At 39.8% G+C, this 23,212-nt stretch overlaps 3 protein-coding genes across 3 annotated transcripts; 2 read left to right on the forward strand and 1 right to left on the reverse strand.

Annotated features, from left to right (window-relative positions):
• Positions 1 to 1,591: 1,591 nt before the first annotated feature.
• LOC104449712 lies at positions 1,592 to 7,527 on the forward strand. Its single transcript, XM_039315513.1, has 10 exons — positions 1,592 to 2,330; positions 2,460 to 2,597; positions 3,094 to 3,282; positions 5,460 to 5,597; positions 5,715 to 5,833; positions 5,921 to 6,053; positions 6,160 to 6,289; positions 6,426 to 6,505; positions 6,593 to 6,727; positions 6,923 to 7,527. Exons 1-10 carry the CDS (start codon positions 1,830 to 1,832, stop codon positions 7,157 to 7,159), a joined length of 1,800 nt encoding a protein of 599 aa, XP_039171447.1. The 5' UTR covers positions 1,592 to 1,829; the 3' UTR covers positions 7,160 to 7,527.
• Positions 7,528 to 9,228: 1,701 nt separating this feature from the next.
• Positions 9,229 to 10,337, forward strand: LOC104449713 (protein RSI-1). The gene is made up of 3 exons (XM_010063954.3): positions 9,229 to 9,584; positions 9,698 to 9,722; positions 9,832 to 10,337. The coding sequence occupies exons 1-3, from the start codon at positions 9,510 to 9,512 to the stop codon at positions 10,011 to 10,013; spliced, it is 282 nt and encodes a 93-aa protein (XP_010062256.2). The 5' UTR covers positions 9,229 to 9,509; the 3' UTR covers positions 10,014 to 10,337.
• Positions 10,338 to 11,983: 1,646 nt separating this feature from the next.
• On the reverse strand, positions 11,984 to 22,965 carry LOC104449714 (DNA repair protein RAD4). Its single transcript, XM_010063955.3, is given in 17 exon segments — positions 11,984 to 12,312; positions 12,315 to 12,588; positions 13,295 to 13,504; positions 14,504 to 14,656; positions 14,736 to 14,930; positions 15,245 to 15,414; positions 15,507 to 15,602; positions 15,693 to 15,796; positions 16,341 to 16,800; positions 16,884 to 17,095; positions 18,045 to 18,094; positions 18,617 to 18,718; positions 18,823 to 18,918; positions 21,332 to 21,424; positions 21,530 to 21,790; positions 21,935 to 22,065; positions 22,729 to 22,965. Coding segments are annotated over 17 exon segments (2,754 nt in total). The 5' UTR covers positions 22,769 to 22,965; the 3' UTR covers positions 11,984 to 12,205.
• Between the last annotated feature and the right edge of the window lie 247 nt (positions 22,966 to 23,212).

Here is a 23,212-nt window from a genome sequence, read left to right on the forward strand (position 1 = left end):
ATGAAAGGGTACATCAAAGGTTAAAAAAAGTGGGATATTCTTCCCGGGCCCAGGCCTACCGGATTAATTAATTGCACACAGCCCCGATCATTTTTGTAGGTCCCACGTGGGGCCATACAGACGTGTGCAATAAAACCAGTAGCTGTAATGGACCCGGTCTAGCTCTGGGCATGAAATTGGGTAAACCCTAGGTGAGTTTCGCCAAATTCAATATGTGATTCTAGAAATTCAATCGGTTTGGGATGGGAGAGGATACTATATTTGACTTTGACCTTGCTGAACGAATCGACTAAAATGATTGGCCAAAAGTCAAGAGGAGGGGTCCATGGGGACTAGTGAATAAAATCAACGATAATTAAGGGACAAGTCATTGTCCCAAAAGATCATGACAAACGTTCCTCGAAAAAATTATCAAAAAAATCCTGAATTTATTGTCACTTACACAAATTCAGTCATAAATTTTTAATGTTTTGCATTGCTTTCAACTGAAAATAGATGTCGATTATCTACATGGTATGATAAGTGCTAATATAGATATTTTTCAATAATCTTATTAAATGATACTTTGAATTTGTTTTTTTTTTTTTTTTATGCATCAAATGACCATACTTACCTCCCTTTTAAGCTTCCACCTTAGATCACACTACCTAAGGTTCATCTTATTTCCTTTCCGATCAATTCCGATCTCCTATATCGCATTAACAATACAGCACGACCTTCATATGCTAGAAGTGCTGGGGTTCGATCCACTCGATATTTTTTCACATGAGTTCCACATCCCATCTTACCATAAAGAAAGGGGTTGGGAAGGGTCATTCCGTGGGATGGGAAGAGGGCTAGATCTACCCCCTCTCTCCCCCTTCATATATGCAGGGCAGGCCAGTCGGCCTGTACCCTCGTCCCATGTACGCACGAATTGGTAAGCTCCTTTAATGAGACAGCTTGAGTTTCCCTCTTAAGTCAATCAAGGAGACATCTTTAGAATCTCCGAAATTTGGATGGGATCTCAATCTCGAAAGCAGACGAATTCCCGAGACGAAATTACGTTTTCACCCAGCCCTTCACAAACCAGTCATTTCCAGCTGACCCAATTGTTTATATCTATCCCCCCCAACCCAACTTTGACTGAATGGTGAATATTCACTGTTTTTTTTTCCTTCTTTTTTTCTGCCCTTTCTAATAATTTTCCAAACCTAATATTTAATTGTACTGATTTTATTACGCGCTCCTACTCATGCAATGCTCACAACATATATTTCACAGTTCGCACATCCTCGATGACATGTATGGAAATTTCTAATTTTTTTTTTTTTTGGTATTATTTTATATAAGGTTACTTTTGGAAAGAGCAAAAAAGGGTGATGAAGTGGTGCTTTGTTTTTCCCCCCAATGACATGGATCTCGATTCCAAAAATTAAATTGTTTTAAGTTCGAATCCGAATCCTTAATCCAAATCCTAATCCGGACTTCTACTGACGATAATGGCACCCACTCGTCATTCCCTCCAACGGGGAGGCCCAAAACCGTCTACTCACATGCCATCACCACGCCACGTGTCCTCCAAACTATAAATAGAGGAGAGAGAAGAGAGTGCTTCGTCGTCGTCGTCGTCTCTTTCGTAGCTCGCTCTCTCTCTCTAGCTCGCTGTGCGATCGCGCTCTCCGCAGGTTCCTCTCGCAATCGCTGTTGAAGGTTCGACGTCGAATCGCGCTTTTCGAGATCGAGATCGAGAGAGAGAGAAGGAGTGTGGGGGAAAAGGGGGCTTTTTGATTTCTCACCGGATTGAGCGATTTCCGACGGCGGCGGCGGCGGCGGCGGCGGCAGCGGCAATGGACGAGAATTCAGCCCTGATACACCAGATTCTGAGGGAGCAGCAGGAGGAGTTGGGGAGCCAGGTCGCCAATCGGGGCTCGAGCCACAAGGAGAAGGACGAAAGCCACGGTTGGCAGACCGTCGTCTACCCCAAGCGCCACCGGAAGGCCGCCGCGAAACCCCAGCCGGGCAGGCCCGGCCACGACGCCCGCCCCAACGGCGACGCCGACGTCTTCCGATCGATCGAGCTGCATGCCGAGGAGCGGCGCCGGCGGGTCCTCGAGGCCCAGGAGGCCGCCGCCGCCGCCGCCGCGGCGGGCGCCGGCGGCGGCGGATCGAAGCGGCTCTCCGACGATGAGGACGATAGCGACGCGGAGGGCGCCGGCGCGGTCGAGAACGGCGGCGTCGAGGCGAAGAAGGTGAAGCCGAAGAAGCCGAAGAAGCCCAAGGTCACAGTGGCTGAGGCGGCTGCGAAGATCGACGCCGGGCATCTCAATGTATTCCTCGCTGACATAACGGTCGGTGATCTCGTGACAAAACTGCGATTGGGTTTCCTTTGTTTATCTCTGATCTGTTGTTAAGGTTTTGAATCTGTGAAATAACGATGCGATCTTTGGTTTTTGGCGCTGCCATTTGTTTGTGCGCAGGCATCGTATGAATCGCAGCAGGATATACAACTGATGCGGTTTGCCGATTACTTTGGTCGTGCGTTTGCCTCAGTGGGCTCTGCACAATTCCCTTGGCTGAAGATATTCAAGGAGTCTCCTGTGGCAAAATTGGTTGATGTGAGTATTAAATCTTGCTGTTGGTAGAATTTACCCAGGAGATAGATAAGGATGTGCTTCTTTGGAAGATCTTGTCTATAATGTGTCTACTGATGGTTTGAATTTGGACCCCTCCTGAGCCAATAGTTGTTCAAGGAATCATTTTTAAATGTCCCTGGTGGCTTTGATGTCGATTGTAAGTGTTTTCTCAAATTGGCCCCTCTATCTTGACTCTTGAATGTTTGCTCCTGGAATCATTACCTTTGAGATGCTTTTCTCCTGGAAACTTGTCCATTTTATTCTTGGAACGATATTGCATTAGTCGCATGTCAAATTAATAGCTCCAGTCTGCATATTTGAAAAGCATATTATTTTTGCAAGCGCGCCTGATTTCTTGATGATTTTTTCTTTAATGTATTTTCTGTTTGATTGCATCAAGATGGAAAGGCATGCTTTTGTTGTTTCATGTATTTGATATTTTGAGGACTTGACATATCATAAATTCACTTTCTATCAGATCCCTCTGGCTCATATCTCAGAAGATGTCTATAAGACATCGGTTGATTGGCTCAGCCAGAAAACCCCTGAAGCACTTGGTTCGTTTGTATTATGGTTGCTTGATAGCATTGTCACTGATCTGACTAGTCATCTTGGAGCTGTTAAGGGATCCAAAAAGGTGGTTCAGCCAGCACCATCTAAGTCTCAGGTACGATTCTGATTCTGACCATGCTTTAAAGTAATTTTATGGAGCTTCGTTGAGAGATGTGTTTTAAGATTTTTTGGAACAATGAGACTTAATATTTCAAGGGAAAACAATGGGTCAACCGTTAAAGGCCAATTACTTGCTGGAGTAATTTAATATATAAGCACATCCCAGGCACAGGGGTCGGTGAAGGTAACTGTGTTCTCCTTTTGGCATTTGTTTGCTTCCATGTATGTACCATGCCAGGTAGAATTTGGTTGCATGAGATGCAATTATACCATCAATTGGTCGGTGAAGGATTAAGATGATCTTCTGTTGGAGTCTAAATGTGCTGTGGATGAATAAGATTGGATCTATATGATTTCATTGTGCAAGATTGTCCTGTTTGGCTGAGGCAGTCTTTTTTCAGGCTCGAAATCCTTGGTCAGGTCTCAATGACCATGAAAAGACTAACTTCTGTATGTCCATGAGGAACGCGCACTAGAAAAAGAAAATTGTGACGAACTAGATAAGAAAATTTTGTGAGGAATATGATTGAATTAGGAAGTCAGTGAATCTTGTGCATAATATGCCAGGCCTTTCATTCTACGATGACTTTACTCCTTTCCCATAGACTGCAGAGTTAGATCAAGGACCTTATTTGTAGAATATTATACTTTTTTTTCCCATGGTACACCAGAGATGTGGAACTGTTACCTTTTGGGCTATTAATATCTCCAGCAATGTCTCTTCTTCCTTGTTCTACCTCTCTTGCATCAAAACCATTAACCGTTGCTTTGTTAATCTCAAGTGAACTTTGAGATTTTTTTATTTTATTTTATTTTGATAGGTAAAAGAAAAGATTACTATACTGCAACAAGTGGGTGCAAACCCATATACAAAAAGATCTCAGAACCATAAGAACTCAGTTACAAGACAGATCACCTGTTATGTTGATTAAAACATTTAAATTCAGACGTAACTTTTCACTGCTCCAAAAGTCTTTCAACCAAGTTTCATTAATTACAAAAATTGGCGTCTCCCCTCAGAAGAAAGCACTCTTATTCCACTCTTTCCAAATCAACCCAAAAACAGCAAGAGGTGTTGAAGAAATCCTCCTTCTCTTAACATGAGGAAAAAGAAGACCTACCAAGCCCATAATTCCTGTTCATTAGATCCTCTTATAACCCAAGATAGCCCAGGGGACGCATAAGTGGCCACCTCAGATCACTATCTGATAGCATTTGCTACAATGGAAAATTTTACATTCTGTGTCCTGTAGTATTTTATAGTTTTGACTACTCTGTACATCCTAATTTTGACTTTTCAGAACTTAAATCTTTAGATCATCAAAGATTCAAATTGTAATCTGAAGTGAACTTGTATATTGCTAGCACAAACTTTGAGGCACCTGAATAAGATTTGTATACAGTTAACACAAACTTTTTATGCACAGCTTTGCAGTACATATGTACACAAATAGCTCTACCTTTCAATCTTTTGATGGCTCATATTGCCCAATTTGTTTATAGAATATTAATATTGCCTTTTCAACTGTTTGTGAGTTTAAAGCCTCATAAGAGCCATAGCTCCTAGTTTATCAAAGTGACTTTATTTTGAATAGCATAAACTTAACATATACTTCATATTTCTCATTCCTTCATTTGCCTGGATACTTGGTTAAGTAAGCTAGTGATGCACTATTAATTTCACTGAGCTGGCTTTTTCTGTCCTTTGTTTTTGTTATACTGGACCCCGATAATCAAGGAAACTAAATTGAAAGCCTTGTTTGGCCTCTCCTATTGACCTTTCTGGAGATTGTATCAGGTTCTTTTTGGGCTGTCATTATCAGTAAGCAACTTTAGTGGAGGGAAACTTTACCCTCTACAAATGAGGCTTAGGTGCATCTGTGGAGATATAGTTGGTTTCTTGATTACATGGATATGGGGTCTCCTACTGGCACATAGGAAGGGAAGAGATGTTTGCATTTCCTTATAAACCAAAGTTACTATACATTATACTTTGTTGTTGTAGATAATTTTATTTGTAACTTTCTTCAATAATTTATTCTTTAACTTTGGGTGTTGTTAGTAGTTAATGAGTTAAGCTCTTCGACTTCATCTCGCGTGAGGTATTTGTGTCTCTGTATTTCTGATTATTATTCTAAGTATTGCTTGATCAGCTGAATGTTGGAATTGCAGGTCGCCATATTTGCTGTCTTGGCAATGGCGGTGAGGCGAAAACCTGATGCATTGATTAGTTTGCTGTCTGCATTGAAGGAAAATCCTAAATATGTGGGTCAAGATAAGCTTCCGGTCATTGTTTGGGTGATTCTTCAGGTAATTTCTGATTTTTTTTATTTTTTTTGGTGAATGGTAATTTCTGATTTTTGATTGATTATTTCTCCGATAGCGCTGTGGGTTTTCATGTTTCAATGCTTTAACTTTCATTCTTAGGCCTCCCAAGGAGACTTGGTTGTGGGCTTGTACATGTGGGTTCATCTTCTCCTGCCCCTGCTATGTGGCAAATCTTGCAATCCGCAGTCCAGAGACTTGATTTTACAGCTAGTTGAAAGGTTGTAAAACCTGCAGCTTTAGTTTTCTTCATATATTCTAAGCAATGTTCTCATCCTCATCTATTTTCTATTCACCTCTTTTATCAGAATCTTGTCCTCCCCAAAAGCCCGGCCGATTATCTTAAATGGCGCAGTCAGGAAAGGCGAACGCTTAATACCACCAGCATCTCTTGATCAATTGATGAAAGTTACTTTCCCGGCACCTTCAACTCGTGTAAAGGTTGTAAATTCACTTTAGCTATTGGGTTGTCATCTTTGGTTATGTAGTGAAATGGATTTGTTTTTTCCTTTGGTTGTTGAACCGTTTTGGATTGGTCTGCTGGTAGGCAACTGAGAGGTTTGAGTCAATTTATCCGACTTTAAAAGAGGTTGCCCTTGCTGGCTCCTCTGGAAGCAAAGCATTGAAGCAGATAGCCCTGCAGATCTCAAATTATGCAATCAAAGCTGCTGGAGAAGGTAATGGAAAGATGTCCATTGCTCCCTCCCTCAACTCTTCTTTTGTGGAAGTGCAATATCAATCATTGTATTGACTTTCTGTTCTCTTTTTGGGTCAAATATTATCTGCATGGATTAATATATGATATATGCGCAGGAATCCCTGATTTATCCAATGAAGCTAGTAACATTTTCATTTGGTGTTTGAGTCAAAATAGTGAATGTTACAAGCACTGGGTAAGCGTTTTGTTTCTTTGTTTGGTGAAGTTCATATTTCTTTTTCTCACACATTGAAATTTTGACAAAATAATCGTGTGGAAACAGGACAAGCTTTATCTGGATAATCTGGACGCAAGTGTCCTTATTTTGAAGAAGTTGTCTGATGACTGGAGAATCCACTCATCTAAGCAACCTAATCTTGATCCTTTGAGAGAAACTTTAAAGCTTTTCAAGCAGAAGGTGATATTTTCCTTCTCCATTCTTCATCTAACGCCTGATTATTCCCCTAATTTTCCGGCTTTAGTCTAGACATCCCACATTGAATACCTTTTTTCAGATGCTGCGTGCATTTAGCTAAGTAAAATCCGTGAACAAACTTGTAAAGTAAGAGTGGGCAGTCCTTATCAATTTGCTGTGTTTGTGTTGTGCTCACAGAATGAGAAAGCTTTGGCAAAGGAAGATGATGCTTCTCACCATGCATTACTCAAAGATGCTGACAAGTACTGCAAAAGCATGCTGGGGCAGTTGTCGAAGGGCCCCGGATGCTTGAAGATTCTGATGTTCCTTGCAATCCTGGCCATCTTTGCTGCAGTCATGTTCCCGAATTTGCAATCTTGGGATTGGGACTTGAACAAACTGCTCGAGAAATTAAACCTCCCCCAGAACTTCTAACTCCCACACAGACTGGCTATTGGTTGGAGGACAGTTTCAACAACTATAACGGTAGAGTTACGAGGCATAGATCATTGCGAAGTTGCCCATGAAACAATGGGCTGAGGATGAGTTCTCTCGAATATTATGAGATCTTTGTTGGGTCCAAGGCAAAGTTGAACTAGTCACAGTGGCCAGATTTTGTTGGCCGACCCCTTTTATAGAGTTTTTATGGATTTTGGTTGCCTAAGTTCTTCTAGTTTTGTGGTAGATTCACAATAAGCGGTGACTAATTTATGGTGCTTTGCTCATTACATTGGGGTTTTGAGTTTTAATTGAATTGGCACAGAGGAAGGAGAATGAAAGTGGTTGGCAAAGGTTATTTCTCATTGGATTTTGGTTCTTACCTGTAACAATGATCTTTGTGCAGGCGTCGCAAGAGTCGGCGGCGACAGTCTGCAATTGCATGTTTCTTTATATAGCGAGGGCCTCAATGGCCAAGCCCTGCTTCTTGATGTTTATTACCCTGGTGAATTCAGTAGCAAAAGGGTCATTTTCCCCTTCGACCCACTTTTTCACTTGTTCAAATTTTCTTTCTCGCGTTTTTTGTCGGTGTGTTCACATTGGAATGTGACTTTAGGTTCTAATGGGATGAACAGAAAAAAATAAATAAAAAATAAATAAAAAATAAAGAATCGCCAACTAATCTTTCAGCTCGTCCTTGAAGTCTCTTCTGCACGAAAGCGGTGAGTTACGAAACCTGGACGCGAATTTTCCTCCCAAGGAATCTGATGCGTGCTGGATCTAGATCGAGCGGTGCTTCACTGACCAACCACAAATTCAATGCCTTAGTAACAAGTTGTTCTGATTTGTAACGAGTTGTTCTGATTCGAGCAGTAGTTCTCGACTTCTCGTGTATAAGACGGTATTAAATGGAACAGTTCAGGGGCATGACACATATTTGAACTTGTCAATGCTATGCACGTGAAACTTACGAAAAAGAAAAAAAAAAAAAAAAAAAAAAAAAAAAAACAGAGATTCGATCGATCGTCTAAGGTGTCATTCTATAGTTTCCGTAGCAAGGCATCCAGAACGTGGTGTTTATACTACTTGAGGACGCCAACTATCGTGCATGTGCCTAGAAAACCCAAACAAAAGCATTGTTTGCTATAAGGATTATAATAGTTAGCCAATTGCAACTACTAGAATGAACAGAATACTACAAGTTGGCACGTTATTACATGTTCTGTTCCGGACGCCGTACTACACCCGTACACTACTTCATACCAGAAAGCCAAGCATCATGGCCGCAGATCTTTGCTAACTTTTTCTTTAATTAAAGATGCAACCTCTTTCAATTTTTATATTCAAAAAGCTAAAAGAGAAAAGAAAGGACAATTCGGCAAGCTGAAAACTATCTAACATTTAAATAACACTATGGCCCATAAAAGGTCAAATTGGCACGCATTGATGGCATTTATCCCCAATCTACTTTTTCAAGTAAAGGCCGGCTCATTACTTCAATTCAATTGATATAGAACCCGTGATTGAACAATTGACAGCAATAATGGAGTTTTAGTATTATTATTATTTATTTTTTTGGTCAACAGTCGGCTCCAAATATCTACCTCTAGAAAGATCCCAGAGGACAGGCTTGAATAGCGCAAGGGCAAGAGGTCTGTACTAGCTTTCTCACGTAAATCACGTAGGCTAAAGGGGTCCACTCTTTGCTATGCACACAACTCAACCGACCCGCCGATTTTCATTAGAATCACTTTTTAGGTCCAAAGGGAGTTCACAAAAGACCTACGCACGCAGGATCTACATAGGAAGAGTGAGATTCCAAACCCCTACACTATAGCAAACAAACAAATACCCATTTGGAAATTAGGGTGAATTCGAGACAACTCTAGCTCATTGCTCTCTAGCTTTTCCATTCATGGAAATAGCAATCTTCACATTAGATCATCACCCCTCCCCTACGCCCACAAACCACGATGTAAATAGTGGTAGAACAAAAGGACATACGATATCTTGACCAAGAACACTTGTATAGATATAGAAAGATTGACGAGTGCAATAGACACGGCGCTTTCTCCGCCCGCTTTTTATGGGGATTTCCATATGGGGGGATTTCCCTTCCGTGCCCCCCCTGATTTCACGCCTCAACCCACGCAATTTCTAACTCATGCACTGTACTTCATCATTGTCGATCTTCTTTTGCAATCCCCGGAATCATTCTTCGGCCACTCATCTTGCTCTATATAAGTCACCCTCCATCTCCCTCCATTGACGTACAAAACTCCTCACCGCTTTGGAAACAAGTTTCGCAGTGGGTATAGAAAATAGAGAGAAGAAAGAGGCGAGGACAATGGCGGGACGTCCGTACACTCCCTTCTTGGTGCTCTCCCTTCTCCTCTTGATCGCGCTCTCCAATGTGGCTGAGGTGATGCATGCTTCCCTTGATTCGTTCCATTCTCTTCTTTGTTCAAATGGGTATTGCTTTATTAAGGACATGAACTGAGTTCTTGTTTTGTTTTTGACTTGCGGGGACGACAGGTTCACGGCAAGCTCCGGCCTTCAGGTAACTAAATAGTGCTTTCGAGTCACGAGATCTGCCTGATCTTTACTGTACGACTTTCTGCGAAGTAATGTAGCTTGCAATGCAAAAACCTGACTTTACGACGTTGTAGATTGCCCCAACAAATGCAAGTTCCGGTGCTCGGCGACGTCGCACAAGAAGCCGTGCATGTTCTTTTGCCAAAAGTGCTGCGCGAAATGCCTGTGCGTGCCTCCTGGAACTTATGGCAACAAACAAGTCTGCCCTTGCTACAACAACTGGAAGACCAAGGAAGGAGGCCCCAAATGCCCCTGAAACTCGGTGCAGCCGAGTTTGTTTAGCTTTGTCGTGACGACTAGCTACTACACAGTCAATAATGCGCGATTCTCAGTGCCTAATTTGGGCCTTGATCCACCATAGTCGCGGCAAATTCAAATTAATTATAGGATATACGTAAGTTTGCTAGTTGAATCTTTGGGTACTACTGTTCGGTGTGAAGATCCCCCAGACACTTTTATTGAATATGTTGGGGCTGCATTTAGCCGGGATAGGTTGGTGATTTGATGTGTAATTCTGGATTAAGCCAGTCTTTTCAGTTAACCCTGGAATGAAGTTCTTTTCTTTTCCTGTTTGCAATAACTTCAGTACCATATGGTAGTGCTGGGACATTGTCTATGGACCTCAAAATATAGATCCAACATAGTGTGCTATGCAATCTCTGTTTGTTCAAGGCAAGAGAGAGAACATTTTCACGGACGATGTTAAGAGCAAGTCTGAGGATAGCTCCTATTCTCATTCGATTTTCAGTATGCGAAAAAAAAAATAAAAAATTGCTTGTTTGATAATGAGCTTCAGTTGCGTCAAGACGTGTATAAAAGTCTTCCTGGGCACATGTAAGAGTGAGAGATGCAAGGGCCAGCTAATAAAACCAAATGCTTCTAGTCCAACTTTTTTTCTTTTTAAGTTCTATACTTCTAGTTCAACTTGATCCATATAAGTATGAATAGAACTGGGACAAGAATTTTAGAAAAAAGTTTTTTGGCTCGACGTGCGAAGAATAATTATTACAAATACAAGGACAAAACAGATACAGAACAAATATAAGTATGTCGGCAGACATTGAAGGCTGAAGTTTTTTTTTTCTCCTGTTAAATTGAAGGCTGAAGCTAATTCACATAAAATGTCCGCGAGATTGAGTCACGTGACAGGCTTGCAAGCTTTACGCAGATTTATTCTTATATATTCACTGGTGTAAATTTCTAATTATTATGCATAGAAAATCTCTAATCAATATATTAGAAGTGGGTAAAGCTTGTGCGAAGTTGAGTCACATGACACATTCACGTGTGACTTTTAACTAGTAATATGTTTTTCATTTTGACTTTAGCAAATCTTTAATTCTTATGCATATTTTGGTGATAAAATTCTAATTGTATTAATAAGATCAACAGTGTTGGGAAAATAATTAACTTAAAACATCGATATGTAAAAAGTGAATTAACAACCAACTGTTGGCAAGGGAATATTCGCAAGAAAATGAAGGAAAATGTGAATGTTCTTATTCTAAAGTAAAAATCTAGGAATTCTCTATATGCAATCTTGAAGGAAGAAATATTACGATTGCATATTTTAGCAGGATGTCCACTAATTCTCTTCATGATTCATTGTCATAAATGATGGGATATCATCCACTCTTGCCAAAACAAAAATATACACTGAAAGTTTATAAAAAAGAAAGAGAGGATTCAATGAGAAAGGAAGTTAGAAATCTATGGAATCGGAAGATGTTCCCGAAAATATCACCTCTAAGTTTCTAACTCTCTAAAACTAGGGAGTAGCTAAAGGAGGAGAGAATAGATGCTCTTTTCCTCTCAAGAATATTCTACAAAAATATTTTGTTAGCCTTTTCCAAACCAAATCAATGGCACAAAATGAAACTTCGTCAAAATGAAAAAGCTGTCAAGAAATTAACTTACATTCTTATTTTATGTTTCCATGCATTTTATTGATTCATATCATTGTTATGTGATCGAAATATTGCATATACTCAAATATTGTTTCATAAATATTATAATTCTATGAACCTATACGGTGAGATTCGGATCCACTATAAATAAAACTTGACGTTAATCCTAGGAGAGAATTTGAGTAATGCGGATATTTTCTTGGGACAATTTTCTGCATGTCATGATATTTCCCTGACTAAAAGTCATGCCAGCGTCAATATCTATAAGAGTGTAAGTAATCTCAGTAGATAAAAGAAAAAAGATGTGCGTAATCGAAAATTCAATGAACCTCCCCGAATGGAGCTAGAATTGCCGATTGAGGGCATCTGCTGGAAAATCATATCTTTCTACCAAAATCTCCAAGCAGCAATGTATCGATATTATGCACCAAGAGCCTCCCTTTAGGTGCAGAAAATAGAAGAAAATTTTCCTATAATCACTCGCATGTCAAGTTGTATGAAACTAAAGACCCCGACCATTCACAACAAAAACTTGATGATATTACAGTTCCTCCACCTGAACCGAGAACCCACACCGGCATCGTTTGGTCCTCAGCGAGCTTTCCTCGTCAAAGCTTTGGTCTTCTTTCAAGAATACATGCTCATGGTCTCCTGTTTGTACCACTGGCGAAGCATTGACAGATGTATTTGGTTGCTCGACCCAGAAGTCTCCGTCATGTTCCTGAAAACTTGAGTACTTGACTCTTCCTTTGTCTTTGCAGAGACACTGGACTGCATTGACGTCAAACCATCCTCGCCATAGCGGTTGTTCAACCTTTGCCGAGTTATAACGGATGAGAGAAGCTGATACCACCGAGAAGCAGCTTCTGCTTCATTCCTTTTCCTTTCTTCAGCCCTTCTTCTCTCCTCACCTTCTGCATATGCCTACGAAACAAAACCACAAGCTCTTTTAGATGGCTCTTTCCATCATCTAGTATTTTAGGAGACAGAGAACTCATCAATGCTGACAATAGTCAATGATAAGCATCAGATGAGAAATATACATAACAATACTCTCGCACAATCTATATCTGTTTGCACACATCTCTCTGGCCCCCAGAGATGAAGACCGTTCCCACAAGTTAGTTTTTAAAGTTATGCATAACTTACCTTATTTTGCCTCTAAATTTGAATTCTTTCATAAAGCGTCATAAAGCATCACCAACACCCGAATTCTCAAAAGGTTATTTACAATGTACATATAGAATAACTGCTGCATTACCAACACCCAGTCACATCGCAAGTATAATTTATGCTTCTCCTTTTCATTAAAGGTCAATGCTAGATGCAGATGGCAGAAATTTTCACATTGGCAGACTAATAGGTTAAAATATTGTAATTGCATCATTATAGAAAACACCCCCCCCCCCAAAAAAAAAAAAAAACCCACTGGGGAAAAAGAATAAAACGAAAACCGAATATGGAGGTCTGAAGGGAATGGCAAAAGTGCAATATTACTCTGACGATAAAGACCAAACAATGGATACAACGAAAATGAGGATATAAACAATGGGAGAACTAAAAGTAATTTATTTTAAACAGCAAATTCTCAAAATGTTACTTACAATGTACAAATGAAAAGTAATGTTACCTCCAATATTACATCCTTGAACTCAGAACACACCACAATTCCCTCAAAAATGGGCACTGCTCGCCCATTCCTGAATTCAAAGCCAACCATAGCCGGTGCATAATCAATTTCTAACCTCTTCGCCACAGCAAATATCCTCGGCAGCCTCAAGTGCACAGTCCCCGGTGGGAGGCATTTGTCAGACCAGACATCCACTTGGCCCCGCTCATTCTACAAGTCAGACACACAGAGCTCAGTCAGTCAGGAAAACATCAACTTGTTATGTCTAATTCTCTACACTGGTTTAAAAACCAAACACTCTAGTGGTAATGAAAGAAACAAAAGATGATATTGAGGGTGACAAATAACTTAAGAACTCTAAAACCAAACTGATTATAGGAAGTGCTTATGAGGGAAGCCACTCCTTCCTTCACTGTAATCTTCTAATGCCATTCTGAAAATATGCCTATGCTGTTCCTAGGCACTATCCTCCCAACCCACCCAAAAAACAAAACCCAAAGCCATTTTCCTTTTCTTTCATATATTTATGTGTGCAATTTCCCACAAAAGCTAAAAACTTAGATCAGAGAAAAGGCGAGCACCAAACATGATTTAACTGCACATACACGTTCTTGTACATGCACAGGTCAGTGCATGCACACATGTGTACTACTATGCTTTCCTTTACTAAATTAACAGAACCAAGCAGTGTATGAAAGCTTGCAGAGCAAAAGATAACCCCAACTGCCTCATAATAATCAATAACAATCAACCATCAACAAAGATGTAGTAGAAAGACATCTCTCCTTTTGAATGTCAACATTTAGGTAACTCAGATGGCATGACAAAATGAAAGGCACTACCATTTGATTTTTACACTAACTTTGTCTGCAACCCTTCCTTTTAAAGGATGAGTTAAAACAAAGTTAGAAGAAATGGATACATCAATGAAGATCAAGCGATGAGGTTCTTTCATAAGTAGGTATACTTCTTCCTCTTTCTTTTTCCATCCACCATGTTAAAAAAAAAAAAATGCTTTCAAGCAACAACATAAGAGATTCATGCAGGGGGAAAAAAACAAATTCATAGCAGATTACGAGCAGACTCCGATGTTTGCTTACAGAATCAAAGCAAATGCAGGCACAAGCTTTCTTCCATTATGCAAATGTGGTGAACTTCGCAATTTGGTGCATCACAAGTCAACCAATTGCTCATGCAATACCAACTCACCTTAGGAACAATCCCATTTACCGCAGCAGGGAGTTGCAAAGGTTCAGTTTGCCATTTTCCATATAGGTTTATGTTTCCTTCAGAATCATCTTCTAAAAATTCATCAGACTCTTGATTTTTCCCTCTGCCAACCTTTCTAGATCGCTTCAACACCTACACAAGATATAAATCATCCAGATAAGCCGCAACCTTGTTTCGCATATTGCAGTCAATGACAGGACATTATGCAAACCTTTGTAGGCAGCTCATCATCCTTGATTTGTAAGCCTTCACGCAGCCACTTTTCTTTGGTCTTGAGTGCTTGCACAGAAGCCCGAGGATAAACAGGAAAACCAGAACAGAATCCCAAAAGTGGCTCCTTTGGATAAATTATTTGATACTTAGTGAGCCATCTTTCAATAGCGTATAGCTGATGGTTTCTATAAGCCTGCGAATGAAAACACATCTTCCATCAGAAAAGAATTCATTAAATTGGAAATAATATTTTTAATATCATCCAAGATTTTTTAGATCCGTCCTTCAAGAAAAGAAAGTTTCGCATCTTTAATGGAATAAGCTTTTCAATGAATTGAAGACATGATCTCATATAACAATCCCACCCTGCCCCGAGAAAAGATGAGAAAAAAAAAAAAACAGAAATAGAAAAGCAACAAGGAAAAAATGTTAAAAAATTTTCTCAGATTGGCGGGTTTCAATAATAACTTAATATTGTGCAAATCAAAATATGGAATCATTATGTACCTGTTGATTGGTTGGAAGAGGCTCACTTAATGCCCTGGTCTCCAACTCCTTATCCTCAAGAGAGCTTCTCGTCAATACAACAGAACTTTCTTGAGGACATTCTTGATCCATTCTCTCCCAATCATGCTCAGACAAACCTGAGACTGCCTTTGCAGGCGAATGGGTATATCCTACAAATAGTAGAGGAAGTAACTAGACTCAAGGTCTGGTCAAACTCCCACCCATTTCAAGAACAAAGTTGAGTTAGGGGGATGGACAATACCTCTAGTTGCTCTTAACTCCACTTTCCTATGTGGATTTGGAGGTAAATCCAAGATTGCACGAGATTCTGCTGCCTCTTCAGGCAAGTATATATCTCCTACAAGATCGCACGTGAAATGACCAGACTCAATGCATTTATAGGCCCACCCATTTCTAAAACAAAAGTTGACCTTCAAATGGATGATACCTTCGGTAGCCCCTGACTCCAAGTCCCTTAGTGGTGCCAACACTGCATTCCACCAAACTGAATCCACGCGTTGTGATGCTATCCTATGCCATCTCAGACAATACCTTTATAGAAACAAATACCATTCATCATAACTGCTTGTTCTCAATTACTCTGAGGGCATTGAAATAACAAATCAACTCCATCACAAAACATGCATTGAAAGATAGCAAATGAGGCGTGGTGCATTTCCATTACGTACATCTTAGTCTGTCGCCTAACATGAAAGTGCAGATCAGAAGTTTCATGTGATTTGTTCGTACATTAATCAAACACCAGATATGTGAGGGTTCTAATTGTTACGTAGCAACAGCAACGATAGAATTTGATTACAGTGTTAAGACCATGGGGCAATTATCGAACGTATCATCACCAGACAGCTAATGGTTCACTTTAAGAATATGCTGATTGAACAGTGTATGAAGAAACTGAGACGCTGAGAGTGCAATTAAAAGCATGACAATTGGGGACATCCATGTGCAGGTAGAAAAAGAAATAAATGTTTCCCTCTATATGTCCCTTTCGGTATCTTGATCTTTATCTAGAATACATGAGCAGACAAATTCAAAAAAGAGGACAGTCTAAAGATAATATAGCAGAGAAAAGCACCTGCGAGTTACATCTTTCGCCCCATTACCAGCAAAAGCAACTACATATCTCAAAGATTTCTTGCATGCAGAGGCAACTGCTTCTACTTTATGCTCCCCATCGATAAAATTGTTGACAGCATCAATATGCATCCATTTTCCGGTTGACTTCTCCCTACTGCAATAGACCTCGGCCCAATAGAGAGGACAACCAACTTTGCTTGCTCCAACTGCTGTTGAAATTACCTGGGATGAAGCTGGCGATTCCTGGGATGAAGCTGGACCTTCTTCACCACGAAGTCTTTTCAATCTTTTCAGCAGCATGGATGTGTCACCAACCCCTGGCTCAGCATTATTCTGATGAACTTCGAAAGCCGTTGCTAAGAGAGCCATTTCTAACTGCATCTCAAACTCGACTTCGGCTTTACTTTTGGATCCCGCAGAAGTTTTCGCATCACTTGTTTTGGCTATCTCCGTGCAAGCTAACAAATCAACTTTACATTATTACAGGATACGACAAAATGGTTGGTGAATTAAAGTTCTGACTCATTAAATATCTGTTTACTTTGATGTGAAAGATCATCACAAATTCCAGAGTCAACTCTTTCCTCCTTGGATAAAACCGATCCAACAGAAGATGTAGAAACTTGATTAGGCTTAGCAATCATAGGAGTTGGAGAGTCAAACATTCCCTTATTGACTTTTTGAACCTTTTCAGGAGCATCGGATTCAGTACGTTCGGGTTTTAGAGAGATGACATCCAATACAGAAACAAACCTGAGAAAACAATTCCAAGCAATTTATAGTTGTCCACAATTGAATATAATTTTGGTTAAGTATAAGTCAACCAAAGGAATGGAACACAATCAAGCAAGAAAGGAAAGACCCCGGATTTGTAGTAGTTGTTTTTCTCAACATAGAAGGGCTATTATGGGTGAAAATATTATAACATTTCTGAAGAAACAGTATCATATATAGCAATTTCCGGGTAACTTTAACATTCTTCTTGCAGAGTAAGAGCACACAACTCCACCATCGGAATCCATTCGATGGCCACAAATGCACAATCTAACAGTTTTCTAATATTGTGTCAACTTTACTATTAAAATGGATCCTGAGGACTCCAATTTCATGTGGTAATGTTATAGAACTTCGAAATCAATCGCTTCAAAGTACTCAGCCATGAAAACAATTAGCCTTTGGGATAAGCACCAACCCAACATCTGTCACATCATCAATATCTTATTTTCTATTGAATTATACAATATGATCTTTTATCACTACAAAAAGGGGTTTGGACAAGGGTTGACCTCATTCACCCGTGACTATGAGATATGATCTAATTTCCACTTTCAGTTGCCTTTGATATGTCATGCATAAATAGATAATTCATTATTCAACCAGAACATTCAGCTGGTATGAAGTTCAATCACCCCTGCCACACTCATCACTGCTCAAAATATATTTACTATGGTATAACATGCTTCTAATGTTTTATGTTCCTAGACCAGGAGAAATTACCACAACCAAGGCACATATGGGTACCGCATAAATAAAATTTGAAAAGCAATGGTTAAGGCAATGATTTCTTAATTAATTCCAAAAGTTAACGTCATTCTGAATTATAGGCTGCAAATGGCAGGCCCCCTCTCGGTGCTCTTCAATGATTTACTCAAAAGATTGAAAACGTGCTACAAAAGAGGATAGGAGATACTGCAAACCATACCGGGCTGTAAATTTCAGAGCTCTAAACAATGCAACAGATAATGCAGCAATCTGCAAAAAACGAAAGTCAGAACAAGGAAACTATTCTGAATTTGTGCTATAAGAGACCACTTCAATTAATTCGGAAATCAGCGAGCATGTCATTGAAGGTGTCCATAATTGTAAAGCTGATTACACTAAAGGTTAAGTCATGAATGCCACAGATATTTCCAAAAACAAAAGGAGTCCCTTGTCTTAACTATTCTGTGACTACCAATATGATATAAGTGAACAAATTTGAGCAACAATTAATTGACTCTCAAGACATGTGAACGCGGTAAAAAGTTTAGATCACCTATAATACATGTCTAACAGAACAACAGCATATTAGCAATGCCACCATCCACTTTAGAAAGCACACATGCACTTGGACATGCCAACATATGCACACAAGCCCATGGAGATGAACCATATGTATGCAATAATTTCATGCAACTCATTTCACATCCATGCTACCACAATTGATATTAGCACATGAATTGCCAGGGAATCAAGAATCTCAAATTTTCCAGTGTCAAGATATCAATAATCTACCTCTTCCGAAGTCCCTTCTTGAGTTTCAAGAGCATGTGCCAAAGCAGAATCAAAAGATTTCTCGGCGCTCATTGATTCCCTAACTCTGAAGAAGCTACGAAACTGCAAGATTCATAGCAATGAAGAGACACAATCAACAACCAATATAAAGTGCAGTAAAGAACCTCCAGTTCAAATTAAAAAAAGGAATAATAAATGAAGCATACCCAATACACAAGACGTGATAAAGTCATCTTAGTAACTTTTTTGATGTCTAGTATGTCCTCCATCAAGTTTCTCGGTAGAAGGGAAAGTAAAGAAGCCTGCCACATTAACAAGTTTCCGCGGTAAGAAGAACAGATGATAATTGGTTCCACTTTCATGACTAAAAGTAGAAGACAACAAATCAGATTGTTATCTGAGAGGTAACACTATAACAAGTTGCGACTTTTTGAACTTAAGGACACATGAATATAAATAACCCATATGCTACTTCTCCAATTTGGAAAACATTATTAAGATAATGTAGAAAGTAAATGATGTGGCCTTAACAAGATCCCAAAAACACCGAGAGGATAGTTATGCCCGATGCTTCTGCTTCTCCACGCATCTAGTACATCATACATAAATACTTCCCATATTTTGAAGGTTAAAAAAGGACATCCCTTGATAAGTTTAAATCCAAGCGATGTTACCATCAACATAATGTTCTAAATCAATTATAGCCATTAAAAAACAACAGAATACAAGTTAAAAAACGAAGTTAATTTCAGACTCAAGGAGCCTAAATTACCATTTATCAGATTGGCTAACTATCACTTTATATGGTTAAACTCCATATGGAAATTTTTGCCCAAAATGCAAATGAAACCAACAGAAAGATTCACTCAATTTGAACATATTTTATAGTTAAACTTCAAATCACAAATCAAATTCCCTCTTTCACAACCTAGGAGTACTGCTACAAAATACAAAGCCACCATTTAAGCCCTCTTATCGTTTTGTCAAAATCATCTGACCAGCTAAAAACTCGCAAGCCCTTATGGTTATCCTGCACTCGGGAGAACTCCGAAGAGTTTCTTCACTAACATCGCTACCAAATGTAAATGTATTCAATGGGAGGAAACTCTCACACCAAAGGGTAAGTAAATCAGAACACCTGCTAATTTTAACGTTTGAGCTAGCATAAATTGAAACTGAATTTGTAAAATTTTTCCACGTCACTTGTATGGGGCTTATAATGGCCTTATGCAGAGTATTACTACCTAATAGCATGAAATTTTTGGTTGGATGATAGTAACAAGCAAGGGGGTCTAGCGTTCAGCTCACTCCAAGCCCTCTATTTGTCTCCCAATATAATCAATTTCCACACTTAATGTGAAGCCAAATCCTAGCCTACAGGTGAGAGGAAGTGCTAAAGTATTGACATACAAAAACAGACTCTCATCTAATAGCTTAAGCTTTTAGATCTCTCATATTGAAGTGCCTCTATACAAAGTACAGCTTAACTTCCCTAATATTGATAACGGTGAAAACACTGTATCTTAAATAGCACCCAGCAACTAAAAGATCTGCATCCAAAGCTGGACAGAATCTCTATACTCAGTGCATTAAACCCATAAGCTGGAAAAGCTTGACCACATGGTTGGGGTGAGTATCCTGGACGCTACTTTCAGGTGCGTCTCTGCATTCTTTTTCCCTCACCATGCTTCAATATCGTGTTTCTTCACATTGCCGGGTGGCAAAACATATGATTCCAAGTGATTTTCAGGTCTACATCCCTAGAATAATCAGATGCTTCTTAATTTCCTTCTTTTTTTTTTGTTTACCCATCTTAAGTTCGCATCATTTCACAGCAAGTTCATCTAGTTATATCTTTTCCTGTTCTAGACCTGATCTCTACTGAAACAATGCTCACTTGACATAACATTGACTACATGAAAGAACATGGGCAAATGGCTGATTGTGTTAATTGAATACTGTTTCGAATGTACAGGAAAGTTGTCGCATTTCTTTGTTGTGGTCAGTCACTGAAAACTGACATTATTTATTTATCTCTTCGCTCAATTTCTTCTGCCATGCTTTTTAATTTTGTTGACTAAACCCTCTCAGATTTTCATTAAAAAAAACTCAATTCCGACTTTGAATACAATAATTTAACAATTGCCTAATTCACAAGCAATATGTGTTAGTTTTCATCTTCTTTCTCCTTTGTAAAGAGGTACCATAACAAAAGTTGCACCTATTTGGTTGAGAGATTAATTCTTACACAGCAGAAGCATGTGAACATCTAATGTTACATAAGAGAGGAATATTTGAATATACTTTTAAAATGATCCTCATAAATATCTACAAACTTTTATTATTACATCAAATCAATACTGTATATATTTCGCCTGTATAATTGCCAATGCACATGCAGCGAAATCCAAGTAAAATATTCTTCCTACCGCTGCGATGGGATGTCTAATAACTATTGCACATAAAAATATAAAGATAAAAATAAAACTTTAGAAAGAAACAGGCAGAAACAACAAAAGCAGCATCAATCTCTGATGTCTGCAAAATATAAAGGAGTCAGATAAAGCATGACGGCAGTCAAGGAAATCCTATGGCTAGGATTTTTGACAGACTTCTTTGATTGCAATGATCTTTTCATTGCGATGCTTGATACATACTTAAACAGCAAAACATCCACAAAGGAAATTCCGGGCAAAATCTGTGCTGATACACAACCTGAATGAGAGAATCATCACAAGCTCTGTCGATTAACCTCCCACGTGCTAGCAAACAAAGTAAATGAACTCTATGCTGTAGTTCAGCCGATACCTGCCACATAGAGATATTCAAATTATGGAACAAGTAACAATTTCACAAAAAAGAAACCAGTTTGTAGCATATAATATCCACCGCTACCTAACCGGCTTTGACTACCTTCTCTTCAGCAGAGGCTCGACAAGGAAGCTTTCGTCGAATCAAATCGGGAGAGTGAGAAAATTCAATGGTCACCCCATTAACACAGCTTTCCCTGGATTCCATGACTTGAGCCGAGCCATCTTCCCAGTCAGAACCATCCATGTCTTCCCTGGAGAATGAAGGAGAGCAACCTCTTTCATTAACTTCTACCTCCCGGTCACTGTCTGCATGACCACTTTCACCACCTGGCTCATCATTTCTTTTCTCCTCAGGCTCTCGCTGTCGAGCACAAGGAGTCAAAAGAAACACAGGTAGTATTTAACCCCCCGAACTGAACACTGAACAGCTTTATGAATTCCCCAAAGCTTCCTATTAGCTATTGGGTGTAAAGCATTGAATGTGCTGTACAAAAGGTATGCTTACCTGGCTAGTAGATTCAGGACATTGATTGAGAGAGTCATCTGTCCGCTTCTTCCTTGACGAGCCACGTTGACCGGCCATTCTTGGAGGTCTTTCGGCTGCTTGCTGTGATGCCTGAGGCCGAGCATGACTCTCTGAAGATGCAGCATAAATAACACAGGTATCGCGATTAATCTCCGGCCTAAATCCTCAGGTCAAATACCAGTAGAAGGTCACACTAGCGGCGACAGCAGTGGCCAACAAGAGAAAAACATGATCAAAGAAAGACATTCCCACAAGGCACTTAGTTTTTCCCCTATTTCTACTTAAGAGACTCGGATTATCCAACTCGGTGCTTTGTCAGTTTAATATCTGTTCTTTAATAAGCCCGATTTCTCAAAACTCTTTGTCCACTTCTTTAATTGCATGATATCCTACCAATTCTCAAAATTGATACCACAAGAAGCTTCTCCCACTCCATCATCTGTGATGAACCCAGTGAAACTATGCCAAGCGATGCCAACTGAACTAATACCACCAAACTGAACCAAAACATTCCTTGAACTACCCCAGGCAACTGAGAACCTAATGCCTAGCAGTACCGAACGCACTCATCATTTCAACTCCCGTTCAACGAAGAGCAGACACCATATTTCAGATATTTTGGTTCTTAAAACCCGACGATCTTTCCACCGACCAAGACGAGCACTCGAATATGCAGAGGCGATCGACCCAGAAACCAAAGTGCGACATGGGAATCGACAGCACGAGAAAGAAATGATTTTGACTCGGAATGAAGATGGACGACGATCACTTGCCTGGATTCCTTCGTTTTGGCGACCTCCGTCGGGGTCTCATTTTCCCCACTGATCTTCGTCGAGAGCGAGGGAGATGGAGGGGGAGGGAGAGGGTGTGTGCGCGTGCTGTTTTGTAACGTCGGGAGGGAGGGAGTTGCTTTTGGCGGGCGAGAAGTGGCAATTTTACCGACAATCCGAGCCAAGTGACGAGAAGATTCTGTGTGTCTCTGTCTCTGTTTCTCTCTGTAATAGCGAAAACCGTGATTTTCCAATTGGAAAACCACCTATATCTCTGTTTTTACATAATAATGGTGGTTAACTTAGAGGACACTTGTTACCAAAGAAACGAAACCACATGAATCGGGATTGAATTTCAGCCCCATCTGACTCTGTTATCCTTAAAAGGAAGCTATATCCTAGTCAGATTTCGTTACGCATTTAGGGACCAACTCTGGCATTTATTATCGTGAGTGCTAAATTCAAACTTGCATTTACTACGCTTCCT

This window comes from Eucalyptus grandis, chromosome 6 (assembly GCF_016545825.1).
Source record: "Eucalyptus grandis isolate ANBG69807.140 chromosome 6, ASM1654582v1, whole genome shotgun sequence".
Classification (NCBI taxonomy): domain Eukaryota; kingdom Viridiplantae; phylum Streptophyta; class Magnoliopsida; order Myrtales; family Myrtaceae; genus Eucalyptus; species Eucalyptus grandis.

Coding starts and splice junctions, on each gene's coding strand:
- LOC104449712 (XM_039315513.1), top strand. CDS start 1,830: ATGGACGAGAATTCAGCCCTGATACACCAGATTCTGAGGGAGCAGCAG. Junction 2,598..3,093: donor CTGTGGCAAAATTGGTTGAT/GTGAGTATTAAA, acceptor ACTTTCTATCAG/ATCCCTCTGGCTCATATCTC. Junction 6,506..6,592: donor GTGAATGTTACAAGCACTGG/GTAAGCGTTTTG, acceptor GTGTGGAAACAG/GACAAGCTTTATCTGGATAA.
- LOC104449713 (XM_010063954.3), top strand. CDS start 9,510: ATGGCGGGACGTCCGTACACTCCCTTCTTGGTGCTCTCCCTTCTCCTC. Junction 9,585..9,697: donor CGCTCTCCAATGTGGCTGAG/GTGATGCATGCT, acceptor CGGGGACGACAG/GTTCACGGCAAGCTCCGGCC. Junction 9,723..9,831: donor CGGCAAGCTCCGGCCTTCAG/GTAACTAAATAG, acceptor ACGACGTTGTAG/ATTGCCCCAACAAATGCAAG.